General features: G+C 48.4%; 7 protein-coding genes across 7 annotated transcripts; 2 read left to right on the forward strand and 5 right to left on the reverse strand.

Annotated features, from left to right (window-relative positions):
* Positions 1-54: 54 nt before the first annotated feature.
* Positions 55-1,943, reverse strand: T310_1122 (uncharacterized protein; the record flags this gene model as incomplete). The annotated part of the gene is made up of 6 exons (XM_013476012.1): positions 55-269; positions 338-435; positions 494-669; positions 717-1,354; positions 1,410-1,646; positions 1,841-1,943. The coding sequence occupies 6 exons, from the start codon at positions 1,941-1,943 to the stop codon at positions 55-57; spliced, it is 1,467 nt and encodes a 488-aa protein (XP_013331466.1).
* A 601-nt stretch (positions 1,944-2,544) lies between these two features.
* T310_1123 (uncharacterized protein) lies at positions 2,545-3,610 on the reverse strand (the record flags this gene model as incomplete). Its single annotated transcript, XM_013476013.1, has 4 exons — positions 2,545-2,601; positions 2,815-2,947; positions 3,039-3,469; positions 3,515-3,610. 4 exons carry the CDS (start codon positions 3,608-3,610, stop codon positions 2,545-2,547), a joined length of 717 nt encoding a protein of 238 aa, XP_013331467.1.
* Positions 3,611-3,888: 278 nt separating this feature from the next.
* T310_1124 (uncharacterized protein) lies at positions 3,889-4,618 on the forward strand (the record flags this gene model as incomplete). The annotated part of the gene is made up of 5 exons (XM_013476014.1): positions 3,889-3,893; positions 4,072-4,192; positions 4,241-4,340; positions 4,408-4,538; positions 4,616-4,618. The coding sequence occupies 5 exons, from the start codon at positions 3,889-3,891 to the stop codon at positions 4,616-4,618; spliced, it is 360 nt and encodes a 119-aa protein (XP_013331468.1).
* Positions 4,619-5,017: 399 nt separating this feature from the next.
* T310_1125 (uncharacterized protein) lies at positions 5,018-5,992 on the reverse strand (the record flags this gene model as incomplete). Its single annotated transcript, XM_013476015.1, has 4 exons — positions 5,018-5,392; positions 5,455-5,619; positions 5,675-5,811; positions 5,875-5,992. 4 exons carry the CDS (start codon positions 5,990-5,992, stop codon positions 5,018-5,020), a joined length of 795 nt encoding a protein of 264 aa, XP_013331469.1.
* Positions 5,993-7,424: 1,432 nt separating this feature from the next.
* On the reverse strand, positions 7,425-9,466 carry T310_1126 (Multidrug resistance protein fnx1; the record flags this gene model as incomplete). Its single annotated transcript, XM_013476016.1, has 2 exons — positions 7,425-8,802; positions 8,973-9,466. The coding sequence occupies 2 exons, from the start codon at positions 9,464-9,466 to the stop codon at positions 7,425-7,427; spliced, it is 1,872 nt and encodes a 623-aa protein (XP_013331470.1).
* Positions 9,467-10,371: 905 nt separating this feature from the next.
* On the forward strand, positions 10,372-12,468 carry T310_1127 (uncharacterized protein; the record flags this gene model as incomplete). The annotated part of the gene is made up of 7 exons (XM_013476017.1): positions 10,372-10,955; positions 11,135-11,328; positions 11,396-11,502; positions 11,555-11,660; positions 11,717-11,803; positions 11,886-12,223; positions 12,274-12,468. The coding sequence occupies 7 exons, from the start codon at positions 10,372-10,374 to the stop codon at positions 12,466-12,468; spliced, it is 1,611 nt and encodes a 536-aa protein (XP_013331471.1).
* Positions 12,469-16,053: 3,585 nt separating this feature from the next.
* T310_1128 (4-coumarate-CoA ligase) lies at positions 16,054-19,322 on the reverse strand (the record flags this gene model as incomplete). The annotated part of the gene is made up of 10 exons (XM_013476018.1): positions 16,054-16,381; positions 16,533-16,732; positions 16,783-17,105; positions 17,155-17,317; positions 17,374-17,625; positions 17,707-18,087; positions 18,148-18,459; positions 18,599-18,826; positions 18,955-19,040; positions 19,295-19,322. 10 exons carry the CDS (start codon positions 19,320-19,322, stop codon positions 16,054-16,056), a joined length of 2,301 nt encoding a protein of 766 aa, XP_013331472.1.
* Between the last annotated feature and the right edge of the window lie 3,374 nt (positions 19,323-22,696).

A 22,696-nucleotide genomic window follows, 5' to 3' on the forward strand; every position in this document is an offset into this window, starting at 1 on the left:
CGGAATACAATAGGTAAGGAATAATAATTCAACTTCCTTGACCCGACTACTTCCTCAAACCACGCCATGCTCAACATGACAGACCGAGTCCGTCTTGGTCCCATCATCCACCAGCGTCGTAAGATCATCCGTCTTCGAGAACAGCCTATCCACATCCTCCAGCTGCAGCCCCTTAGTTTCAGGATAAAAGAAGTAGATGCACGGCACCCAGCAGGCGTTGAACACGGCAAAAATGATATATGTCTTCCAGCCGATGTTTTGAATTGACGCTGCATCGTGTCGTGTCGTATCGTATTAGCAGGGTATGATTCTGATATACCGTACGTCAGGTACTTACGAGGCGTGATTTGCACAACCATGTAGTTGAAGATCCAGTTCGAGGCTGTGGAGACGGACGACCCTCGCTGCCGAAGACGCAGGGGAAGAATCTCCGATCTTCAGGCGGCAGTTAGTTGTCTTCGCTGTGATTATCCGGAACCGGATGAGTTCTCACGGATACACCCAAACAGTAGACTGAAAGCCCACAGCAAAAGCACCAAGGTACACAAACAACATGGCCGACGCAGCGATGCCTGCGGGTCTGGATATGGGAGTGTTGTACTGTACTTGGTAGATCAACGCTGCTTGCACGGCCATGACGGCGCCCATGAGGCCGATCATGGACATTAACTGATAGAAGTTAGTGTAGGCCAGAAAATAGGGTCAGGGATACAAACTAATGGTCGACGACCAACACGATCGATCAGAAGGTACGGAATGAACGAGGCGACGAAGAACCAGGTGTTCAGATACCCGGACATGAGGCCAGCCATGTGGGTAGAGAATCCGACGCTGTTCTGGAAGAGCGTGTTCGCATAGTCTGCGGCATCATTAGCACAGTTAGAAGAATTGATTTTGAGGGATCTGCAAATATCATGGATATGTTTACAAAGTACCGCGTTATTCCCCCCCAGCTGCTGCATGATCTGGATTCCGCACGCAAGCAGAAACCTGCGTCTACTTTTGATGATGTCGCTCTTGAGGATATCCTTCCAGGTCCCAGCGCCAAGCGTCCTTTCCACAGCAACAGCCTGGACGATGTCCCGGTGAAGCCGCAAGATATACTCTTCCGACTTGCGGTGCTGGAAGAGTCTCCTCAAAACCATGAGCGAGTCCTCCGGTCGATCGTGATTCGCGTACCACCGCGGCGTGTCAGGGACCAAAGGCAGGAGCAGAAGCTGCAGACACAGAAAGAAGCATTGCAGGATGGTAGGAACGCGCCAGGCAGCGCTGGTGGGGATGTTGGCGAAGGCGAAATCGATCCAGTAGACGAGCATGATGCCGAAGTTGAGTGTGGAGATTTGCATGCAGACGACTAATTTCCTCAGCATACGTACAAAGAGGGCCATATGTTAATGGGAATGACGTACAGACTCCTCGGCTGCCCTGGGGCGAAAACTCGGATTGAAAGACCGGCGTCGTCGAGTTGATAAAGCCCATGCCGATACCGGATACAATTCTGCCGACGATGAGCTGTGCACGCGAGTAGGCCGTTGCTTGGAGGATGGCGCCAACGATCATGATGGTCGAGCCAGTGGCAATACTCTTGCGACGACCGAGGCTTTCCCCGACGAGGGACGTAATGACAGCGCCGACGAAGGCTCCAACTACGCCAGAAAAGTATCAGCATTGTGCTAATAGTCTTGCCATGTTAAAGTAGCAAAACTGGCCTTCGTAAATCGCGACAAAGACACCGATCATGGTCGCGCTCGGATTCCCAAAGCTCGCCGCAAACTGAGGTCCGTTGACTGCTGGGTATCAACTTCACTATATTAAGATATCACGGAGAGAATGAACTCACCAAACCCGCCCATCAAGCCGTTGTCGAAACCAATCATCAAAAAGCCAAGGGACGTGATGGTGGTGACGACAGCCAGCAAGGATCTGCCTTTGAGGGGGAGCATCGTGCGTAATCTTTCCAAATAGAGAAAAGAGAACCTAAGTTTAGGGTTAAGGATACTCGTTGCTGGAACTAATTAACCAAAATTTCTAGATGGAATCCGGCATAGAAGTTTTAACGAGAGGATCTCAGGATGCCTCTACTTAACAACCGGATAAATAATCTGTCCTACATACTTCATTTCTAGGTACCCCGTCCTTTCCGGGGAAACGCTGGTTGCCTGGATATGCGGGGGTTAGTGTCTAAAAGTAATGCGAGGGGTTAGCTTATTCCACGAAAATCAGCTAAACTACCAGCTAAACTACCTTGGTACTTTCACACGAAAATGTATCTCCTTCACTGCCGTTTTCTGACTAAGCCCAGCATTGTTGTACGTATTCTCTTCAACATCTAGAATACAAGCCTTCTAGGTCTCGCTTCGCTCGACTGATTTGAAGAGAGAAAATACCTACCTGGTTACAGTATGCCAAGGACTTTGTATCTCTGAGGGAGGCAATCCACTACTTCCCAGGCGGGCTCCCCACCTATATATTCCTCACTATATATTATTATTATTTCTCATGCTTTAGTAGTAGTCCTTGTCATCTACTCTCTAGCCGGGCTTACTAACTATATCTCTTGTTATAATCTCTTTTTGCCATAACTCTAGCTATATCCCTTTCCTAATATCTATGTACAGAGGTACGTGACAGTATACAAAAACGGAAATTAATATTTTTATAGTAGAGGTGATTACATCATCTCCTATTCTGGTCGTTGATTGCGGCTGATATGACTCCCAGACTGAAAACATGATTCTCAAGATTCTTTAGTCCTCTGTTAGCTTTGCAAATAAACCAACCCAGGAACAGAGTAAGTGATACTCTAAAGCTCACCTTTACTGCATAAAATCCAATTATAGTTGTCTCGGGTGTTATTTCTAGCTTTTTAAATTGCAGGTTTTCTTGTTTTTCTGCTTCCTCTCTCGTTCTGAGCTCCCGGGCGCCATGGTCTTGGAACAACCAAAACCTACCACGATTCGTAGAAACTGAATACCATTAGCATTCGGTATCAAACTAGATATATCTCTGATATTTGTGTAATGCCATTCTTTCCATACCATATAACGTTGTGGAACCCCTTGACTGAAGTGTCGGTAACAGGCTTCATCATTAGAATAGTGTTGGACAGCAACATATACAGCATCAATAATTTCCCCATCTGGCCATCGACAGAAAAGTTGCCTCGATCTGAAAACTCCCATAGATTAGGAATAGACGGATCATAGCCAAGGTGAAAGACAATCCTCGGATCTTCCTCATGGTTGTAGTAAACCCCCATACGGTATTCGAGCATATTGACCGATATTGCGGTTAAGGAGCGAAGTTCTCGACCATTGGCGCCACCAAAAAGAGTCCAATATAGAGGTCGATAGCCGGGAACCAACGGATCCTCTCCGAGGAAGGACATCTCATTCAAGCATAAGCTTGGCTCAGGAATTTTGGGGTACCACACTGCGTTCTGCCGTAGATAATCGATCTGAGGTTGTGACTATGCTTGGCGATAATATCCATCCCAGAAATTATACCCACCTACCACAGCTATGTAAATCCACTGTGGGATGTTGAATGGCTGCAACTGGCCAGTGGACTCTTGCATCGAGCAGTGCATAATTGAAGCATAATCACTCATGATTGTCATTGTTGGTTCAACCTAATGAAACAGATCCTCAAATACACTTAGGTTAGTATCATATTGATGATGCTCCTTTACATGAAGTGGCCATCGTGATTTTCAATCACAGTGAGCATGTTGGAGTATACACATGTGTAAAAGATAATGATGTCATGGTAGCGTGGAACATAGAACTTCTCATTAACTAGTGAAGGACCGAGCTTTCTGATCCTGCAACCCCTGTTCTTCCCTGTCACTCCCTGCTACTCCCATTTGCACCTGTTACATATTAATTAATGTTGTGAGTGAGGATTCGCGACATTACCTTGTGCCACTATATGGATCGCTAGGTCTGTTAAATAATTGGTTTTACAGGTAATGATAGTCTTTTTGGCATATCTGATGAATGGTCCTAGCCCATTGCCTTATAGCTTTGTTATGGAATATAAGAGAATATTGCTGCCTGATTGTACCTGTAGATTGATACATTATATGTCTGGTCATAGCGTAAAGACTTTAAGCCCAGAAAGGAAAATGAGAAGTTGTATAACCTCAAATAAGTTTAACAGAGATATCCCTGCTGCCCCAAAATTAAGAGAGGTGAGGCCAAAATTCCACTTTGAGGCTTATACAGTTGGGAAAATATAGCTGGAGGCAGTGCTGGCCAGGCCTAATAGCATGCTGCTCCCGCCTTGCTCACTGTTGCTCCCTTCTGCTCCTCCAGCGCCCAGAACGGAAGTGGTATTTGGTGCGCTACATTTTTGCTTTAAAGTATATAGGTAGATTATGTACTAGGCCGTAATACCATGTCCCAGGTTCAGGTATTCTTCGGAGTTTCTGCTGTGGATCTAAACCTGCATACACTGCTGACATGATTGGTAAGGACAGAGCTATACTAAGTGGTAACATAAGGATTTACAATCAGACAGGTGAGATAAAAGCGATTGTAAGTTTATGAGAATTCCCATTCTGGATTTATTTTTGTTTTCTCCAAAGAGCCTAATATAATGAAAATACATACAGTAATACGTATGGTAATTATCCGATCGATACGAATGTGCAACAGAATTAAGTACTCCATTTGCAATGCAATCTATAGATTGCTAGTCTTTTTTCTTCTAATTATTGTCTCATAATTTACACTACTATTCCATTTATTCAGTATCCTGTATAAGGATAATAAGCTGTCACCATCTTGTTTCTATAGTGTAACTAAGACTCTGGAAATGAGATAGATCAGATAAAAAGATGTCATCTCTTTTATCTGACCGTGAAGTCCGAGAAGAAATACTTTAATCGGAGCATATTCTTTATCAGGATATATCTGATCCTACTATATTGAATTAGTGATCTCGCATTTTATTCCATCCTGATCTTCGCTAGTAACGAGCCGTGACTTCCCAAGGCAGTGCTCTTCACAGTCTTCTAGCTAGCCAACGGCCCCGCAATGCTCGTCGTAATAGGAGCCTGCTCAATCCAAATACCAGACCAGTACCAGTCCTCAGGCGCCGGGTCCGAACCACCGTTGGGCAAACGCAACTCGCCGACGTGCCAGTCTTCAGAATTGGTCGACGTCGCCGCGCTGATGGGCGCCACGACCTGCTGCAGCGGATCCGAGCCGTTGGACGCCCAGAGGCCGACGGTCCCCGCGTCGAAGTCGATGTCGTACGCAAAGTTGTACCAGTTGTCTGGCACCAGTTGCGTCGACCACTGCGTGACGGATTGCACGTCCCAGCGCAGCGTGTTATCCGGGGCGGTTTGTCCGCTCAGCGTGCCGTATTTTATTTCGGTGAAGTGGCTCTATCGTCGATGAGTATGTACAGTACAATACAGTTTAGGAGAGGGGTTAGAGGTAGGCTTGCCTCAAAGAAAGCAATCTGATGCTCGAACGTGTCATTCGGCGGATTCTCACTCGACGCCTTCAGCGAGAAATGATAGTACAAATGGCCTGTGCCGAGATTCTGGGACGTCTGAGGGATGATCTCCGTCCGTTCCATATTCTGTCCTTCCCAGAAGGACGTTCCATCCTGGAAGCAGGATGTTAGCATAGCCTTACTGTACTAAGGGATGGATGTACCGTACAATTGTAATCCTTATGCCCTGCGCATCGCTCGTATCCGCTGGATTCTTGAAATCAGGCGACAGACCCAGATACTCGCTCGTCGGCCCACTGCCGTGGATGTACCATTGCCATGGCTCGATCTGGTTGGACCAGGACCCTGGATGTGTCAATTAGACGGTTGATAGCTATAACGAGGTGACTGTGAATGCAGCAAACTAACACAAATCAAAGTCCGCAACCGTGACGGAGGAATTGAAGATTCCGCTCCAGAGGATATTGCCCGCGCGAGCGGTGGTGAAGAGGATTGGAAGAATGGGGAGGACTGCTGTCTGCTTCATTTTTCGTTTGCCTTAGGGGAGAAGAATTGATTTGGAGCAGAATTATTACACAAGAACTAAAAATCTTTCAAAGAACGCAGTCTCAAGTGACACCACCATCGCATTTATAGTCGAGAGCCATGCCTAGAGTATTTACGGTGGGCTCTTTGGGATTATTGTTTTATGTTTCATTAATCAAGTCGTTAGATTGCTCTAATCCTTTCTAAGTAATACATTGCCTCAAATGTTCTGCAGAGAGGATGACGTTACAGACTTAACTAATAGCAACCTTCTTCGCGACATTCCGCGAGATCGACGTGGAGAAGTCTTGAACAGTTCATGCGCGGAGTTTCGCTTCAACCGGCCAGGGCTTAGCGTCATCGGGGATTAAACCTTTGTTCTAGGTTTTGCTGCAGATTTACGCTAAATGGGTAGCATGTCTCTACTCCGCTGCTGTAAATGAGGCCAGGCCGCAGAACAGAGAAAATAGGTCTCTAGTGTACAGAAAAAAAAAGAATGGAACACAAGAAATAACATTATATGGGAACAAGGTCTTGGTAGCTATTTTTTAAGCTAATAAATAACACCAGCCGCACGAGTTGCAGTATCTTATTCTGAGTGATAGCTATGCCATGTACTGCACCTAAGGCGCCATGAGGACATTTATCATTTAAGAAACAGACGCAATGTATTAGTCAATTGCGTATTGCTAGTTCCAACTAGCCTCATCAGCACATCAGAATCGCTGGAATTAAAATTGATGTAAGAATTCCTGTACGAGTTCCTATACGCAGGAGTTCATAATTTACTGGTGAGCATGAGATATTTGGATTCACCTATGAACTTTAGCAGCCAGAGATCTGAATCAGCTGTCAAATCCACGAAATGTCGACACATGTCATATGTGGTTCAACAGCTAATGACATCAATACAAACGCAGTCACTCGATAGTCTCAGCAAGCGGCGTAACACCACAGGGTTTCGATTTCGTCTTCTGAATAATCCTTCGGCAAGAAGCAATTCTACATATTCCAGGTATGGTCACGTAGCAGCTTGACGACATCCTCATAACCCATTTTAGCTGCATAGTCTGATGCTGTCCTGTGATTGGAATCTTCGATATTGACGTCAGCACCATGATCAATCAGCAGCTTGGCAGTCTCTATATCCCCTCCTGCGGCCGCATCATGCAATGTCGTCATTATAAATGTAGTTTGGCATTTATTTTGATGCCATTCTTGTGCAGGTGCTCGACAGTATTTTTATGCCCCTGCTCGGCTGCATGGTGCAATTCTGTCCATTTACAGTCATCTTTGACGTTGATGTCAGCATTATCTTCGATCAACGAATGGACAATGTCTCTTTGCCCCTGTCCGCTGCAAAGAGCAGTGACAGATCTCTAGATGAAGCATTGCTTTTCTCGAGCAGCATCACTATCACCGCGAGGCATCCCTCAATCCCACACGACCCGTTCGACGGTCTGGTTTTGCTGGAGCCCGGAGCTCGAGCTGGACGCTTTTTCCACGTCCTTCGAGGGGGCATCCCCCGTCTTGTCCTTCGTCTCCTCCATGCCAAACTCCGTGTCCAGCTCCGTGCGCAGCGGGATCTCCTTCTCGAACAAGGCTAGTATAAAGGCCACGCTGGAGAACATGACGGAGATATACCACACCCTCTGGAGGGCATCCACGAAGATGCTGATGACTAGCGTGCACACCGCGTCCGAAAGGGTGGCCAGGAAGGCGGCCGTCGCGTGTTCGTAGGCCTGGTCGCCTGACAGCACTGCCCGGACGGCGCCGTCCGAGATGCGGGACGACAAGTCATCGAAGCGGTTGTTGAAGATGGCCGCCGGAATCGCGACACTCCACACGTTGCCAAAGCTGCGGATGAAAGCCCAGCTGGCTGTGGCCGAGGCCTGGTCGCTCTCAGGCAGGCCGGCCTGGAAGGCGGGCAGCAGCGTGTTGAGGATCATGCCGGAGCCAGCGGCCGCGAACATCTGGAAGATGACCCATTCCGCAGTCGAGGTCTCTAGGAGGCTGAACAGGCCCAGCCCGATGGTCACGATGGCGAAGCCCACCAGGTGCAGATGTTTGTAGCGGCCGAACTTGGAGAGCACGATGACGGTTACGACTGCGCCCGGCACGGCCACCAGCACGATCGGCAGCATCTGCACGCCGGAACGGGCAGGGCTGGACTGTAGGACCCCCTGGAAGTAGATGGGTAGGAAGAACATGACCCAGTACAGGAGGATAGAATTCATCAAGGTGTTGATGGCGACGATTGCGCCCATCTTGTGCGCGAAGAGCCGCGGCGGGGTCACGGGCTCGCGAATCCAGGGCGAGCCCTCGATGGCCATGAACAGCGCGATTCCCACCAGGCCAAGCATCAAGGGAACAATGGTGCGCGCATCTGACCAGGGGTAGCGTGAGCCTCCGTATGTCAGGGCATACAGAACAGACACGCTAGAGGCCATGATGACCGCGTTTCCGATGAAGTCAATCCGCCTGACCTTCCGCAGCAACGTCATCTTGTTGGACTTGACCCGCAGGAGCAGGAACAGCAGCACGAGCGTATCGCCGCCTACCGGGAGGTTGATGTAGAACACCCAGCGCCACGTGCTGTGCTGGACGATGGCGCCGCCCACAAAGGGCCCCAGCGACGTGCCTATCGAGTACACGATCAGCACGATGGCGATGTAGTTGCCGCGCTCACGCAGGGGCACCAGGTCCGAGATGATGACGTCCACGATCATGTTGACACCGCCGCTGCCAATGCCCTGAATAGCCCGTGCCACGATGAGTGTCGTGCCATTGTTGGCACCACCGCAGATGCCGCTGCCGAGCGTGAACACAGCCACGATGAACATGGCCAGCCAGCGCCGGCCGAAGATGTTGTCCAGCTGTCCGAAGAGAGGCTGCACAGCCGCGCTTCAAGGTTGCCGCGTGTCAGCCTTGTTCAGTGGCCCGTCAGAGCCGCATGGGGACGCAGGTGGTGAAACAATCACCTGGTGAGGAAGAAGATGTTCGTGATCCAGACGTAGTTGTCGCCGATGTCGAGCTCCCGGACAATAGTCGGCAACGAGGTCGCAACGACGGTGTTCTCAAGTGCTCCCAGCAGGCCTGTAATGCAGAGTGCGACCATGATCGCCCAGAACCGGAAGCCCTTGTGGGAAGGCTGGGAGACATTGGACTCGATATGCTCCTGCGGCGCTGTCGCTTCGAGTGCGCCATTATTATTTCCATCGTGATTGAGCTCTGCTACGTCTGGTCCGCCTGGAGAGTTCATGGAGGGCGGCTTAACGTTGTTGACTTGTCTGACTTCCGCAGCTTTCCTCCAGGTCGGTGAGTGACAGGATGGCTTTGGGCTGCCTGTCTGCATGAATGAGGCGCCCCCCATCTGCAAGAAGCAACAATCCACAATGACATACGTTCTACCAGCAATTGTTGATGTTACCAGCACCCCAACATAAATTGTGTCGGGGGAATTCATTGCAGCCATGTCCGCGCCGTCGGCCTAATGTGTTGCGCCGCCTCCGCGTTGGTCCGCATATTCCTCCCGACTCCGAAGAACAGACAACATTCCTTGTAGATAGAATTATAGGATTAGCCATTGCGCGTCCAGGAAGCAGAAGAAGGGTTTGCACTTCATAGGTTACGTAGTTTGATCCGAACTCGATGCCTTTTGCCATGCCAGCTAGGAGACATTGAAGATGCGCTGGATTTTGGCAAGAAACTCCACCAGCTGGCGTCATCAGAATTGTGCCTAATGAGATAGTCTTCCTGTTGTTCAGCTCATGCCATCATCAACTCACTACCCTATCTTCTATCTGAAAGACAACAGGGTCCACTGCGCATAGCACCGACACTGTAGCAGACTCGCCAAAAAGGAATGACATGACATTCACGTCTTGGGAAATCTGCAACATGCTGAGCCCTTCAACGACCTCCATTTTTCGTATCTGAGGCCGCTGGCGAGAATCCGAAATGGTATACCCTCGACGTGACAAAGATCGTCCAGGACTTCTTCCCAGGGTACGTGGACCTTAAAGACTCTGGTCTGCCGAATCTGGTGCAGCGGCGCAAACAGGGGTAGGATTACTTCTGGCACATAGAAATAAAATCTGGGCCAATCTAAGTGTATCTGCAGCTCTTCAAGGCCAGTCATGCTGGCCAGCACACGACAGGTCTCTTCCCAGGTGTCTACATCGTAACCGGGATGGTCTCTCCTCTTTCTGTAGTAGCGAGGTGGAAAGTTGTATACAAGCTCCACGGTCCGGATCCGGTTCAGCCGTGATGGCAGGACCGTTTGTGACATGTACACGATGGCATCTGCGTGGTTGAAGCTGAAGACGTTGCCCTCGTAGAGCAGGTTCACCGTCTCGGTGTATCTAGCCAGTCAGCGAGATGGACAAACAGATCCTTCGGGGCTGGACTACATCACACGGCAGGTTTGGAGCAGAGGCAGGAGGTTGGCCTCGACGGCCGGAGATTCCGGGTATTGACCCGAGTAAAAGCCAACCTCACCATTGTGGCGAAATGCCATCATTGAGTCACGGCCCCAGCAGCGATTCTGGCAGCATGGAAGGTCAGGATCCTCGCCGCACTGAATGGCGACCAGCTTGCGGCGGCTGCCACGCACCACGTGCAGCCTCCATCCCGAGAGCACGTGCTTCCAGAGCAGCAAGCGGATCTCGGGGGGAGAAGGCCGATCAGCGGCGACTGATGCTGATCAAGCGTGCGTTGCGGGGTGGTCTCGTTGCGAATGAGTCTCCTGAACCTGGCAGTCCTGGATTTGCCATGCTTGCTGTCTGGCAAGGGGGGCGTGATGGCCCGCGGTCGTTGCTCCGGCAGTGGCTCCGGAGCGTGTCTCTTTCGCACCTTGTCGATGCGAGTACCATGGTCGTCTTCCCAGGGCCAGACAATCAGTTTCTTAGTCATGCTGCCGCTATGCTTGCTGGCGTTGATTTATCCTGGAGTAGTGGAAGGAGGTGAGAAGTGATGAGGCTGATGATAATGGTGATGAGGGGCTCTTGGAGTCACAGAAAATGCCAATGCTGACAGTCAGTCTATCTTCAACTTGAAACCATCCAGGAAACACATGCAGATGGGCAATTGGTAACAATGACAGCCAGATAGGAAGATGAAATACCTGGGTTCTGGAGGATAGAGGCGTGGCAGTGCAGGCGATCGCCGGAGTGCAGGCTGTAAGACTGGCCCCACGTGATAGCACAGCCTGCCAAACCTTTCTTTCGCCAACGGTCAAATTTAGCAGAGTGCAAAAACGAAAAGCAGTCCGCCAGAGAAAGAGAACAAAGACATCTACAAGTGTTGATCCACGGAGAGGCCCGGTTGCCGAGGAAAGTATGTGTGTGTACGGATCCCATCCAGCGAGTCCTCGCTTTGTTTCCGCTGTTCGACGGCCCCGCAGGTCGGATGCAGTCATGTCGGCTCCTCAGCAAGCGGAAATCCGTCATGTTACAGTCAAAGAATGCTTGCCTCGGACATAGCAGTCCGTCTATAAAGCGTGTCGTGATGGTCTGTCATCGATGCCATCTCCTGTGCTGGTCATCTTATCTATCGATTCTAGAGAATGAAGCTCCTCATCGCCAACGTTCTTACCTTTATCATGGCTGGTATACGTAGCTCCCATGCGTGGTACCTGGACGACTCTTGCAAGAATACCAAACCGCGAGGTGTGCTTCCTGGAAGCGAATCTGTCCATCCACCCATGTGCTGACACCCACGGCAGACTATCAAAGCCTGATCACCGAAGGCATGGTCAGTGCCTTCGACATGGCGCAGGCCGGGGCCGATGCCATGCAGGCGCTTCGTGACGGTTCGCACAATGCGACCTAGCTGGATCTGCTGCGATACATCTTCGCCGACGCCGTTGTCAGGGACGCGGATGGAAATTATAGGGTTAACACACGCTCTGACACCTTCAAGAAGGTTGAAGAGAACTTTCAGAATGTTCTTGCGTTCAGGAAGAATCCAGATGGCTCGCCTTTGGAGCTGGCGGAGGGCGCAGAACCAGAAAAGAGGACTTCATCAACCGAGCCCGCGCTGCAAGCATCCGCCAGTTTCAAGTGTCGAGTCCAATACTGGAACCACGTTGACCAATACTGCAACCATATTGACCAATGCTGCAACCACATTGACCAGTACTGCAACTACATTGACCGATACCGCAACCACGTCAACCGATCCTACATCCACTTCGACCGATCCTGCAACCACGTCGACACTCACCAGCTCGGTATGATTCCTCTTCTTTCAGGAGTCTGTCTCGCTAACCCAACTTCCCAGGGCCAGACACAGACAGCATCAACATCAATCACAAACACAACAGGGGCCGCTCCAAACTATGACCGGTTCGACCGGAGCAATGATTGGCTGCAGGTGCAGCAATCGGGCCTTGCCGCTCTCGCCAACGACACGGAGCCTGAAGTGACTTGGATTAGCACTTCTACGTCCACAAGCCTTCCCTCTGCGAGTTCTTAATGGACATTCCTGCTGGAGTGTCACATCTCAGTGAATCTAACCATCTTTGGAAAGAGATCGCAAGAAGTTGATTATCGTTGGAAGTGGCACAAGAGATAGAGATAATAGAAGACGATAAGTAATCAGATCTGTTTCCTATTAATATATAGCTCTTCCAGTTGCTGATATGGAACACTGAATCGAGATGTGAATTAAGGTTATATCAAAGAAAGTGTTTGCTAGAGCAGCAGGCGTTCTTAGGTATGTACTGTAAATGTACGCATCTTGTTACACAAACTGTTTGCTGGTTTCTGATCATATGATCCAATATGAAGCTTTGCTTTGTTGTCTTTTTTTTTGTTTTTGGAATTCTACCAATGAAACCAGGCCACGAGCATATTTCGAAAAGGAAAAAAAGTAAGAGGCGTTATGAATGGATGAATGGATTTCCGTCATTATTGAAATAGAAGTATGTGACTCGAAATATTATTGAATTCACTTTCCATACGGACAACAATCGCAAGAACACTAATCCTCCAGCAGCTAGAAATGCGAAATGAAGGACTATTCGTATCTACCTAGGTTAGCTGATGATCAGTTAGTTACTAGCAGAGATCCAGTGATAATCCTAATCCTTAAGTATCTGTTTTACAAACGCGGTGGCAGAGATTCCAAGTTTTGAATTTACAGGAAATAAAATAGCCTAAAAAGGACATTTAATATTGTCTCTCTGGGTTGTCGAGTTTTAAATGATATCTCCATACAAGCCAACCGATTAGTGTCTTAAGACTGACCTTCCTGTCCTATACTACTACGAGTATATCTGGTTTACAAGCTCTATTATGCACCTAATTTAAGTAAAATATACTTAACGTACTGACGCAGTCCAGCGCCAAGGGTGACGTCGCACAAGTATCAAACGGACATATCCAGCTAGACAGAACTCGAAATCATTTGTGTCCTTTCAATAGTGCATGACTCGTAACAATCCCAATAGGGCCAATCCCCATATCAAGTGATTAGAATCTGTCCAAGTTTGTGGCATATAAAGCAGCGTCATTTCTCAAACTGTAGGAAACAACGACACAACTTTCCTACTTTCATGCCTTTCTAATCAAACGGCGTTGTCATTGTCATCATGAAGTTTCCCACTGCAGTGCTCATTCTTTTCCTTAGTCTGCTGAGCTTCTCTCTGGCCCAGAAGCAGCCCTGTTACAACCAGTAAGCACGCATTCACTCTTTCATTCATTTCAATGAACATGATGAGAGGAAAAAATGCTGACTTGGTTATTAATTACAGGGCTGATCCAGACAACGGGATGGGCAATTACTGCTACTGCCAGGGAGACAGTGAGTTGGCTGTTTACCTAGTGTTCATGGTCGACTTTCGAAATACATCGAAATGATACTGATCCTGATAATTCTCCATCACAGACACATGCTATTTCGGCGGCGGCGGTCCAGACCCTTGCAACCCTGTTGGCCGGCCGCTTGGAGGATGTCCTGCCCCGGTTCACTAGTGGGATTTTCAAGTAGTTAAGAGGAATCGTTATGCTTTTGGAAAATGAGCAGCGGTGGTCTGCACTTCATAGTCCTGCGTTTTGATTAGATGGCGTGCCATGAGGAAAAAATAATATGAACTCCCGAAAGTATTTCTTGCAAATCACATAGCTTTTCTCCGCTCAACTACTCGTAAATCCGTGAATTGCCGAATCGGGAAAATAGATCTGTATACAATGTCCCTGTCCTACAGGGTATAGTATTAGTTCTGTTTTAATCAGTGCACCACAATTTACGCCATCTTACCTGCAGTCAAAGACTCGTTCTTATGAACTGTACATGCAGGAATGTAGAAGTAGTACAAGTACTTAAACCGCTCAATGCTTAAACTCGGTTAGTGTTCAGTCTCTTTCAGAGGATGATCTACCAGGCCACGCTCATTATGGACAGCTATATGCAGTCAGGAATATGTAACCTGACAGGTCAACTATGTCGAATAAGGAATGATCGTACTGATGTCGAATGCTGTTTGGATATAGACCGCATACTACGGAATCTCGGCAATATGTCTTGCATTTCTTTGTTCTCATGAATCAAGGCCTAGGGATATAAACCTCACTCTGCCTCTGGAAGACCTAGATGACAGAAATACCATCTACTACTTCATTCCTCTCCTAAACACGTATCAATCATCTTACTGAATTCCACTGTTTATAGCAATGAATCTTCTCCGTGCAATTCCAACTCTTTTCATCCTTTCGAGCGTCATCGTCTCAGCTCATGCTGGGGTTCTCGATGGAATCCCGCCACCGAACTACGGCGTAAGATCATCCATCATCCATCCATCCATTTTCTCACATCTCGGTATATATATCATATACTGAACAATCTCAGCAATGCAACCCAAAAACCCAGGTTTGCCAGTACAAGGACCCCGGTGGACTGTGCACTTGTGTAAGTGCTACTACTACCTTCTTACTTGATGGACGACGTGCTCTGACAAGAATCGACTGCAGGCGGATTCCCAGTGCGAGGTCAACAATGGGTTTTGCTACTATACTTATGGGTTTGACAAGTGCGTTTGTCGGTAGGATGGCGGACAAATCAGGATGAAGTGATTATGGATTTTTCTTGATGAGGAGGGTCTTGTTAGCTGCGGCTATTATAAGATATTTATAAGATATTTACATGCGATGTGTTTGGTCCACAGATTCTTATTTGGTCACATGCTGTTTTGGAAGTGATGTCTTGTCAATCTTTCGTATCGATTGTCACCTCAGGTCAGTCATTATAATCTTCCTCCGGGAAGAAATATATACAGCTTCGAAATCATTTATTTTCAATCTTAGATAAAATTAAGAACAAGCAAAGAAGAAAGTCTACAAAAAAAAACAAATTTTGATACAAAAAACATTAGATGTAGCCCTATCTACGGAGATACTACTTCGCTTAGTTACCATTTATATCTCCCATCCTTGTCATGAATTAAGATGCACTCTATCAGTACCGTACTGACATACTGTACATCTCCAGATCTTTATTAGGGTCTGGCGGGGCAAAACACAATACAGATGCAAACACGGCTGGTGGGTTATCTGGCCAATCACGACTCAGAATCTATCTTATCGCCGAGCGGGATGTAACACCGTTACCGATCTCGTTACATTACAACGTCGATCCCCCACATGCCTTGCTCCAGGCTTAAACTCTCAACAGGACAACATCCATCCTCAACGATCCTGTACCCCTTCATGGCACTCACGCCATGACAGCTGAACAAAACTTCCTGTTCTCCCCCTCCCTCATCTCCCCCGCCGTCGCATCCTCCTTTCCGCCCGGGTATACGATCCGCCCCCTCGCCCGGGACGACTACCACCGCGGCTTCTTCCAATGTCTGCAGACGCTGACCGCGACGGGGGACATCACGGAACAGCAGTTCCTGGAGCGGTACGACTGGATGAAGGCGCACGGGCAGGAATGGTACTACTGCGTGGTGATTGTCGATGAGCGGAACGATCGCATAGTCGGAACGGGCGCGATGGTTGTGGAGAGGAAGTTGTACGTACAGTCACCTACTACACACATACGCAGAGAGAGAGAACTGACTCACTGGTTTATTTTCTCAGCATCCACAACCTCGGCACAATCGGACACATCGAAGACATCTCCATCTGCAAAGACCACCAGGGCCAAAAGTTCGGCCTCCGGCTCATCAACGCGCTCGACTCGATCGCCGTCAACGTCGGCTGCTACAAGACGATTCTGGACTGCGCAGAGCGCAACGAGGGCTTCTATGCCAAGTGCGGGTATTCGCGGGCCGGGGTCGAGATGGCACATTACTACGAGGAGGCGAAGAGTGAGTATGAGCGGGGATGAAACAGTAGACAGAAACAAAGTTTTGGTACGAATGAAGAGAGTTTTTGATGAACGATATCTATTCATGCGATAAGTATATGATATCTATGGACTACAGCTTCGCTCTACGCGTCTTCTCTCTGTCGCGCAGCAGCCGTCGCAGGATCTTCCCGCTGGGACTCTTGGGGATCGTGTCAACCACCTCGACGCCTCCCTTCAGCCACTTGTACCGCGCCTTGTGCTGTTCGACGTGCGCAGTCACGGATTGAATGAGTTCGGATGTGCTGCCAGTAAAGGAACTGCTCTTCACGATAAACGCTTTGGGCACTTCTCCGGCCGCCTCGTCTGGCACAGGGATGACAGCCGCATCAGCGACTCCGGGATGCGTCAGGAGATGCGCCTCCAGCTCGGCGGGCGCCACTTGATGGCCCTGTGCAGGTCAGACACCACACCAGTACAACGATTCCATGGTGTACACACCTTCACCTTGATCAGCTCCTTGATTCGGTCCACCACAAACACATGCTCGTGGCCCTTGGCGCTCTTCCGGATGACCGCCTCATCGCCTGTCCGCAGCCACCCATCGACAAAGGTTTCAGCAGTGGCCTTCGGGTTGTTCAGATAGCCCATCACGACAGGCGGACCGCGCACGACGAGCTCTCCGGGCGTGTCGTATTCGTGGATCTCTGACCCATCCGGAGCGAGCAATTTAGCCTCATAGCCGGGGAGCAGAGAGCCACAAGAGCCGTAATAGACATCGTGCGTGCTGGTGTGTGAGATGACAGCCGTAGATTCAGTGAGACCTAGCACGATTAGTCTGTTTTCCTCTTTCCTGGTTGAACAGGTAACTACCGTATATTCCTCGAATAATCCACGACGGATGCTGCTCCTGCAGCTGACTGGCCGTCTCAGGGCCGAGGTGTGCAGCGCCGCTGTAGATCTCCCGCACACTGCTCAGGTCGTAGCGGTCCAGCACGGCCTTGTTGTTAGTCATGACGATGATGGTTGGGGGGACCTGCAGAGACCACGTCAGTAGACTAAGCATTCGTCTACAACCGGCACACATCCTACCAAAATCAACGCATTGATCTTAAACCGCTGGATCGACTCCAACAGCGTGACGAGCTCGAACTTGGGCAAGACAATGATCGAATCGCCCCGGTACACGCCGTCGTGGCAGATGACGACCAGCCCGTAGATGTGGCTTTGCGGCAGCAGGCCCAGGATCGCATCGCGCTGGTCTTCGCGGCGAGTCGGGCGCTCAAACGCAGCCATCATGAGTACGTGCGCGATGACGTTGACGTGGGAGATCATGACGCCTTTCTATATATCGTCAGCAAGCATGCTGTCATCTAGCTACATACCTCTAGAATCCTGGAGAGGATCCTGGGGGGAATTACTTACCGGCAAGCCAGACGTCCCACTGGAATAGCACAGAAACGCACATTGTCTCTTCCCCTGGCCCTTCTGCCAACACAGCGGCTGCAGCGGCGGCAATCTCGATCCCTCCTCGATCAGCGCATTGACCGTTTTGAACTTCCTCGTCTCTGCGGGATCGCTGTCATCGCAGACCGCGCTGTCGATGACATAGATCCTGTTGTCGGAAATGCCGCATTTCGCCGCTGCGTCACGGGCAGTATGCAGGAGTGAGGCACACGTAAAGACGGCCTTGGAGCCAGACGACTGCAGCTGGTGCGCCAGCTCCGACACGGAGTAGGATGCATTGGCGGGCGAGGCGATGCCGGACAGACGGTGGATAGCCCAGTAGAGAGGGAGGGTATCAATCTAGGCCAACCCAATCAATAACCATACGCAAACACTCTGCCGGAGATAGATATATCATACCGTATTGACAGAAAAAATAGCAGCAACCTTATTCCATTCCGACCCCTCGTTCGGCGCCCAGTTCAGTTCCTTCGCCAACCCCCGCGCCAGCGCGTCCACCCTCTGCTTGACTTCTGTCGCGGTGTATCCTCGACCGGTAATGCCGCAGACGAATGGCTTTCTGGCTGTGGCCAGCGGAGCGCGGCCGTATGCGTCGTTGAGGATGAACTCGCAGATTGGGACGTCATCGGGGATGGAGTCGGGGGAGAAGTTGGGGAGCCACGACGGGGGTGTGAAGACCATTGATAGGTACAAAGAAAGAAAGATGTATGGCTGGAAAGTATTGGTTACAGATGTACTCGATTAGTATCTGAGATTTCGATGATGTGCTAATAATAATATGAGTTGATGAAGAGAAGCTGAGGCTGACTGACAGACAGGGATGACCTAGTCAGGTCTACTCCGTACTGACTAGCGTACAGCATCCAGCAATCAAAGCATGACCGTTACCCGTCCCCCATATCCGACATGCGGGGAAGCTTGGGGAAGCTTTGTCTTCCCCACATTCGCAGATCGTATCCGACTCCCAACCGGAATCCCGAGGTAATGGACCGCGGTTATGCAATGACATCAGGCAGAGCCTAAAGACAGGGATATGGTCTTGCCAGTAAATAGCATCTTCGTTGGATGGGCAGTTTGTCTGCATGGCCCAATGGTGTGAGCGGTATTTTAAATATAAATCGTCATTCATTTATTACCACTCTGCGCGTTTATTGCCATATATATATATATATTTCGAAACCATAGTCTCCACGCAAGCACACATACTCTTACATCAACATCTAATGCTGTACAGTACATCCCAATTAGCTGTTTAATGCCCACTGATCTAGACAAAATAAATGAAACAATAACTGTAAGCACATCCAATGTCCTATTTACGACGTGATAACAGTTAAAATACATGACCTATCTCATCCTGCAATGATATCATGGTTCCTTTCTTCTTTTAATGCATGAACTTGATAAGATGACAGCCTGCGGAGAGATGTGCTTTTAGTCCATTATGGAAGCTTGTTCAGACGTGTAGTTCGACATTACATTCATTCTTTTTTTTTAAGGAACGAAAAGTAAATAATTGTCCGAAGTACTTTATACCCAGACTAACCATCATCAACTAGACCAGCGCAAGGCATATCTCAGACGTGTCCTTGATCAAAGAACAGAACAGCACAGCCCATGATAACGTCGACAAAGATGTCAGTAAATGTCGGATGCAGACACTTTACGGAAGTTGTTTTGATAGTACGAGTCTGTACGACTAGAAGACACCAGAAGTGCCCGTGACACCGTGGAATATCGCATGTCAATTCAGTGGAGTCTATTTCGTAGGAAATGTATGTACATGCTTGTCGTCTCTGTATATGTACCAAATATTCATTAAGACGCAAAAGGAAAAAAAAACAAGAAAGTAAGAAAAAGGAAAACAATAAGAGATAGCTATGCATTTAGACCTACGTTTGAATTCTCATCACTATACCTCTACTTAAAAATAGGAAGTTCCTATCAATAAGATTAATCTAGTCTATGTAACGATAAGAAGGTAAGATAATATCTAAAAAAAGAGGGATAAATATAGTATTAAGCTCAGAGGTCATAGGGGAAAATATACCAGAACCATATCTGAATATGGTAGTCATACCTCTATCTGTCTAACTTTATCCTTACCAGGTGTAGATAGGAAAACTGAATCAGCAGCATTTCTTTCTTGACAAGACCTGATATAATACAAGTAGATCCGCAGAGCCTGGACTCTTGATAAGCGCCGATGGTCGTCCAGGCTATGGTTAGCTCGTGTATTAGCATAGACTACACCAGCTTGACTGTGTCAGCTTGTTGAAATGCTGCATCATTGCAATGTGGTTTGCAAGACAAGAACTTTCTCTCTAGCTTTCCGTTTATTGTGACTAAAAGCCGTGCTAACATATGTACGGTACATCTTCAATCAGAAGGTATAGTCTAGTAATGCGCCTTTAAAGCATCTGCAAGAGCTTAATATGCATGCGTTTGCAAGTAGAAGCATAAATGTACCGTCTCCAACATCCTTCTAGAGAGGATTTTCAATCAATCGCGCCATTCCTTAACGTTCAAAGATTAAATCTGGCAGCAAGAAGCTCCAGACCGTTTTCTGTAGTTTTTCTCCGGATCTTCTCGTCTTCAAGCCCTGAGGTTTTTGTACGATCTCTTCCCCCAATTTTGGTGAATAGCTGCCTAGGCCACTCATTCACTCCAAACATTCACCAGACTCCACTTTTCTATTCACTTCTCACCGTGTCTTACCCTCCTTCCCTTTATATAAATGTCAACTCATACTGGGCAATCTTCAAATCTTCTCTTCTCCGCTCTCTTCTCTCACTTCTTCGATATCAAACCGTCTAGCCTCCCAAAGAAAAACTAGCGGGCGGAATTCAAGCAAAATTTGAGAACTTCTTATCCGGTCTCAAGAAGAGGCGATTAAATCCTCCCTCCAGGGTGCCACAAAAAGGGAGAAAAAAAAAACTTAGCCTCGAAAAGATTACTATTATCAGTGAATCTTGATGAGAAGGAGGTACGCAACAAGAGTCCTGTCCTGCAGTTTCAAGAGCTAAATCACTAATCATGGTCAGACCAAAGAATTCGGGCCTTGAATATGCTTCGCAAGGTTCACCCAAAAACGACAGCTCGCCGACTGGAACAGTCTTTATCGTGACTACCTAGATCTTTTCTACCCATTCCAAGTCTAATGAATTCATAGGATGATCCACCATGCACGAAAGGAAACAGGAAGAAAGCACACCACTATCTTCGGAATCTCCACCGACAGTTATTCTTTCAACTGGACAAGACTGTCGGATAAGCAGCCTGCAAGTTGGAAGGATCTTAAGGATTCAAGCATCTAACCAAGAGCTTTCGCTTACGTTAAACTGACTCTTTGGCCATCTCAAACGCTCAAGAACCCACGCCAAAGCCTTTTTAAACCCTTTTACCAAGAAATTTCCCTTCTCAGAGGTAAGTCGAGCAGTGGTCATCCTTGCAATTCTCTTCTCACTGGGGTTTGTGCGAGATCTCATTCGTATATAAATTATGCAGGTTTCAACAATGCACTTGTACGCCCCAAGACCAATTGAATTGATTGTCTCTCATATTCGGCAGATTATCCGACAAACGCTTCTCAAGGCTGAATTACGCACGGCCAGAAACATGATGATCTCAACGTCCAGCACCAAACACCTAATATCCGCGAAGGACACCATATGCCAATCATGAAAATATTTTCAACACTTTCCAATCCTTCCATTTCATACTCTTCGTTATCGCTGGTCCTAGATGCGCGCAGAATACCTCCATTCGTATGTATACGGATGATTCCGACCATCGCGGCGAATCCTATTCTCAGGAACAATCCACCTACCCTCCCGGCTCAGATACAGGCTATTCGGCAAGATTTCCAGCAGAGCATTGTTTCCATTGAGAAGGATATACCGCGACTGGGTGCAGACGCAAAGCATGATGGGTGTCGCAAATTTCAAGACTATTTCCACACACGCTTCTAGATACTCGCCGATCGTGCTGAGTATCTAGTGTTCAGGTCAACAACTCACGCAAGGGTTGCCCTGGGCCCATCGCCTGCTCCATCCAAGGACACGTGATCGTGGATCTCTGCGTCCACCGACCACGGTGCATTCGCCCCCGCGGGATGAGGTCCAGTGCTGTCTGACACTGAAGGAGAGTGACCCAGAGGGTGAGCCAGACCCTATGCCGACCTTCCAGCCGGGCAGACGAGCTGCAGAAACTGTCTTTATCCGAAGTCGCTGGGGAATTCTCATTCACCGTTCTGGCATACAGATTCGCTAATGGGTTTAGTACATCCACAGCACACCTATTACAAAATACATCAACCAAATCAACGATGAATTTCTAGAAGAGGAAGTTGATCACCTTTGGACCAACATCTTTTGTCATTACTTCCTTATAACTCAGTTTGGCCTAGAAAGGGAAAGCCACCCAGATCCTGGTCAAGACAGGAAGTCCAATATTATAGTAATAAATATTAGAAATAACACGCTGCACAGAGTGATAATCATGGAGAATAAGCGCAAGTGGACTTGGAGAAACCCTCACACTCATCGCCAAATCGAATTGACAGATATGGAACGCCTGGTTTCTTCTTGGATTTGATACCTAAAGTGGGTGGTGGTGGTAATAAGTAAGTTTGAAATTCGTTTTGAAATTCGTTCTCTCATTGGATGTCGAGTCTAAAAAGTACGGTCAATGATCGACAATTGGCCTTTCTCCGAGCGACCGTGGGTAACGCTGGTGCGTTTACCGGATTTCAGATCGTGGACAACTATGGCGGCTATCTTGACACGGGCTCTGGTATATTTTCGCTGAAGGCATTTCGGAGGCTGATCTAGATTCACTTGCTCGCACTGCTGCAGATGGTTTCCAAGAGGTGACAGCCCAGGAAAATGACGACTATCGTGCACGTCTCAAACGATGGGGCAGGAAACAACATCTCAGTGGTAAAACG

The sequence above is a fragment of the Rasamsonia emersonii genome, assembly GCF_000968595.1.
Source record: "Rasamsonia emersonii CBS 393.64 chromosome Unknown ctg1118621759976, whole genome shotgun sequence".
NCBI classification, from domain to species: Eukaryota; Fungi; Ascomycota; class Eurotiomycetes; order Eurotiales; family Trichocomaceae; genus Rasamsonia; species Rasamsonia emersonii.